Source organism: Symphalangus syndactylus, chromosome 18, assembly GCF_028878055.3.
Source record: "Symphalangus syndactylus isolate Jambi chromosome 18, NHGRI_mSymSyn1-v2.1_pri, whole genome shotgun sequence".
Lineage (NCBI taxonomy): Eukaryota > Metazoa > Chordata > Mammalia > Primates > Hylobatidae > Symphalangus > Symphalangus syndactylus.
The window spans coordinates 63,026,687-63,031,197 of NC_072440.2; the positions used below are offsets into that span (position 1 = coordinate 63,026,687).

Consider the following 4,511-nt stretch of genomic DNA (forward strand, 5'->3'; position numbering starts at 1 on the left):
TCATTCCTTGGCTCTGGTCCTTGGTTTCCCCTCTATGAAACAAGTTGGATGAATTAGGCAGTCTCTGGCATTCCAGGATTTGGTCTCAGGTCTAAACAGGATTTTGTAAAGTGAAAGCACCATCCCTTGGCATCTTGGGAGGTGTCCCTGCCCTCCATGGCTCGCCTTCTGCCACATGACCCAGCAGCAGCTACTCTGCAGGGCCATGTGCTGCCATGACAGGTACTCATCCCCACGGGCGCGGGCCTGCAGGTCCTGGGGGTACCAGTGGTCAGGCGCTTTGTACATGCAGTTTATACACAGCAAGATAGCCACATTGGGGGGACATGGCGGGGGCAGAAGACATGCCCTGAACACTTCAGCCATTTTCTAGGGCATTTTCACTGTCCCCATGATGCAGAGGAGGGATGTGAGGCTCAGAGAGGTTAGTTAACTGCCCAGGGTCACACAGCCCTACACAGGGCCAGACTATCATCTCAACTAAGGGCAGCAAGTAAGAAACAAAATGTCATGAACTTCAGCAGGGGCTCAGGGAAGGCTTCCAGGAGGAAGGGGCACCCAGTGTGAGTCTGAAGAACGAGAGCAAGTTGGGTATCTCCCCAACATATCCAAAGCATGGACAGGGCCAGGAGCAAGGCCAGCAGGGAGAGAGCCTTCCAGGTGACATGGCAGCATTGCTTCCCACCCTGTCCCTTCTCTTGTTCATCCATGGTGAAGGGCTGTGCAATCTGACCCCCAGAGCTCCTCATGCCTCTATGGGTGTTGGACCATCCAGTGATCCCAGGCTCTGAACGTGAATCCAGCTCCACCACGGAGGCACTATGTGGCCTTGGTAAAGAACGCCACCACGCAGCCACCAACCTGGAGGCCGGTTTTGGCTTTCATTTTTCCCTCCCACCTCCAACCCTGCAGCAAACCCTGCAGTTAGAGTTTCAAGAAAAGTCAGAACCGACCACAATCCCCCGCAACCCTGCACCACCACCACCTTGGTCTGGTGCTCCAGCGCTGCATCCCAGATGACTGCAGTGGCTTTCTCACCCCTGCCGGGGGGATCCTTTACGACGTAAGTCAGATCACAGTTCTCCTCTGCTCAAAACCCTCCAGCGACTCAGTCCACCTGCGGTAAGAGCCAAAGCCTTCCCAGTGTCCCATGCTCCCCTCTGTCGTGACCTCCTGCTCTTCCTGCTCACTGCAGCCGCTCTGGCCCATTGCTCTCCAGTCTGAACCCCATGCATTGTCCCACCTGGAGCCTTCGCCCTCATTCTTCCCTGCAGCCAGATCACCCTTCCCCTCATGCCTTGCACATTCCTACGGCTCTCTGCTCAGATGCCACCTCCTCCAGGGAGTCTTCCCTCAACATCCTACTCATAATGACACACACCCCCACTCTTACCCTGTTTATTTTTTCCATGGCATCCATCAACATTCAATATGTTACATGTTTATATTGGGTTACTGTCAGCTCCCCCTTCTATTAATGGAATGTGAGCTCCATGAGGAGAAGGGTGTAGACATGTTCGCTGCTCAAGCCCCAGGGCTTAAATGGGGTCTGGCCCTGGTGGATGTTTAGCAAATAGCCACTGAAGCTCGCTGAGTGGTCCCTCGACTCTCCAGGGAAACAGCACTTGCCCCACAGGATTTGTGGGCAAAATGGTAGCACTAAGATGCCTGGTACAACCGCTCCTCGAAACTTAGCACTCTCCTTTTTTCGGAGGGCAAGGCTGGCGGTGAGGAGGCCCAGAAGCAAACTGGGCCCTGTGGCCTTGTGCAAGTCCCTCCCCTCCTCCAGCCTCAGTTTCCTCACTTGTACAATGCAGGAGAGGACTTCTATAGCCCTTCTCAACACTGGGCACCTCTGCCTGCCTCAGCCCATTCTTCACCCTGGGGCTGGTGCAGGGCCCACAGTCCATGATCCAAGCCATCAACAGTGAACAGACAGCTGACTGACTGGCCCCACAAGGCCCAGCAGCAGCCCAGGGACTGGTTACCTCTCAGCCAAGGTGAAGTCCCCATCCTTCAAGGCCTGGCACTCTCCTCAGGGGGTTCACCTGGGCAAAGGCATCTCTGTGCTGCTGGCCTGCAGGCGAGATCAGAGAGGTGAGTGGGGAGAACCCAGAGTTCTCTGAGGTCTCTGCCCACCCCCACCCCAAAATCCCAGCACCAGCTTTCTGAAGCCCCTGCCTGGGAGGCATCAGGGTAAAGGAAGCCTCTCTGCTAGTCACTGGATCACAGACCCTGACCCCATCAGAGGGCCACCTTTCTTGTGTCCAGCTCCTTGAAGCATGGCTCAAGGACAATTCCCTGGAGCTGTAATTCACACCCCACCCCCAGCCAGTTCCATCCATAGGTCAGACCCCTCCAGCCTCCTCCCTGGGCTCTAGGCTTGCCCACTCTGATTCAGCTTCCTATCCCAGCTGGGGACTTAGGCCCTACTGGCCAGGCTGGGTGACCTGTCAGTACCCCAGAGTCCCAGCCAAACATGTTCCCAGCCCTCAGACCAACCTCATTCTTGCTGGGAATCCCTGCCCCATTCAGCCACTCAGCCTCCAGTGTCCCAGCTCTTCTTCCTTTCTTATGCCAAACTCTCAAGGCTCCCTCCCCACTGGGGGTTCCCAGGTCTGACTCACTTTAGCACTCCAGGCCAGTGCTGGAGGCAGCATTAGGTGCCTGGTTAATGTGTTTGGATCAGAGGGCCTCAGTCAAGCCAGGCTCCAGTCTGATCATAGGCCTACATATGGGCCTCTTTGCCCTTCTACTGAATGGACATGCACACCCCTGCCCATTCTCCCTCCACAAACTGCTTCCATGTCCAGCCCTGTTCTGCAGCAGGTGACTCAAGCTGGTTGTACCGAGGGCAGCAAGGGCTACCAAGGGCAGCAATTGCGAAGGGTCAACTGAGCAGGGTCCTCCTTCTGCCCTGCCCAGGGGGCTCTGGCTCTGCTCTCTGCCCTACTGCTCGGTTATAGCTCTGCCTCCTCCACTGAATTCTGCTCCAGCTGCATCTCTGTATGGCAGCCAGACCAGCAAACGCTGGAGCTCAGGGTGATGGTGCTGGCCTCCCCCACTGCCCTGCCACAGGGCCCTCCAGCCTCTAGCCTCTAGGAGTAGCCCCTTCGGCTGGGTGAGAAGCCCCATGGGATAGAGCAAGTCAGATGCAGGAAAAAGAAAAGGCAGAAGAATGGCAAGAAATACATAAAAGTGGAAGAGACCCAGGGCCTGACACGGTGGTGCATGTCTGTAATCTCAACACTTTAGAAGGCTAAGGCAGACGGATCACTTGAGCTCAGGAGTTCAAGACCAGCCTGGTCTACATGGCAAAATCCCGTCTCCACAAATACCAAAAAAAAAGAAAGGAAAAAAAGAAATTGCTGGATGTGGTTGTGTGCCTGTAGTCACAACTACTCTACCTGAGAGGAGGAAGTGGGAGGGGGGTCACTTGAGCCTGAGAGGTCAAGGCTGCAGTGAGCCGGGATCATGCCACCGCCCTCTAGCCTGGGCTACAGAGTGAGACCCTGTCAAAAAAAAAAAAAAAAGGGAAGAAGGGAAGAGACCCAGGCAGAGGTAAACAAGGACTACTCCACTTAGGAAACGAGGTAGTTTCATTGTTTTTTCCAAGCACATGGGATGAAGATATTCTGGCCCCACTCCATTTCCCTACCCTCCTGCTGCATCTGCTCTACCCCCTCTTAACCTGTATTTTGAAGAATGCTTTGTATTCACTAAGCAAAGATGAAGCCTCTTTTAAAAGAAACAACCAGCAGGGCATGACAGCTCATGCCTGTAATCCCAACACTTTGGAAGGCCGAGGCAAGAGGATCGCTTGAGCTCAGAAGTTTGAGACCTGCCTAGGCAACACAGGAAGACCTCCTCTCAATAATAATAAGGATAATAAATTGGCCGGGCATATTGGTGGGCACCTGTAGTACCAGCTACTTGAGGGGCTGAGGAGGGAGGATCGCTTGAGCCTGGAAGGTCGAGGCTGCAATGAGCCATGATTGTGCCACTGCACTCCAGCCTGAGTGACAGAGTTAGATCCTGTCTCCAAAAAGTAAAAATAATAACATAGATAATTATGTAATAGTTTCCACACCGGAGAGTCTGATTCTTCATGTTAGTCTGCATTCTTGGCCTGACTGCAAAGCATCAGGGACAGGTGGGGATCCGCAGCCAATATCCCCTGGGCCTGCCTGCCCAGCCCAGCTTTGGTCAGCTCCACTGTGCGAAGGTCAAAGGGGATGCCGTTCTTGGCGAAGATGTAGACTGCACGGCAGGGCTGGGACAGCAGGTCCAGGTACAGCTCCAGACCCATGGCGAGGGCGACGGGGTGGGGCGAGGGAGGGCAGACCTAAACGCTAGGGGACAGGCCCTGGGGACAAGCCCGGGGACAGGCCCAGGAACAGGAACTGTGGGCAGGAACGGCTGGTTAGGGGCAGCGGGCAGGAAGGGCTGGGTCACCAAGCCTGCAGCCGTGCACCTCACTAGGAGCCTGGGGCCCGGCCACGCCCGCCTCA

The 4,511-nt window shown here is 55.2% G+C and overlaps 1 protein-coding gene across 1 annotated transcript; it reads right to left on the minus strand.

Annotated features, from left to right (window-relative positions):
• Positions 1-4,309, minus strand: LOC129467507 (glutathione S-transferase theta-3-like). The gene is given in 4 exon segments (XM_055252021.2): positions 1-316; positions 1,989-2,023; positions 2,025-2,077; positions 4,192-4,309. Coding segments are annotated over 4 exon segments (522 nt in total).
• Between the last annotated feature and the right edge of the window lie 202 nt (positions 4,310-4,511).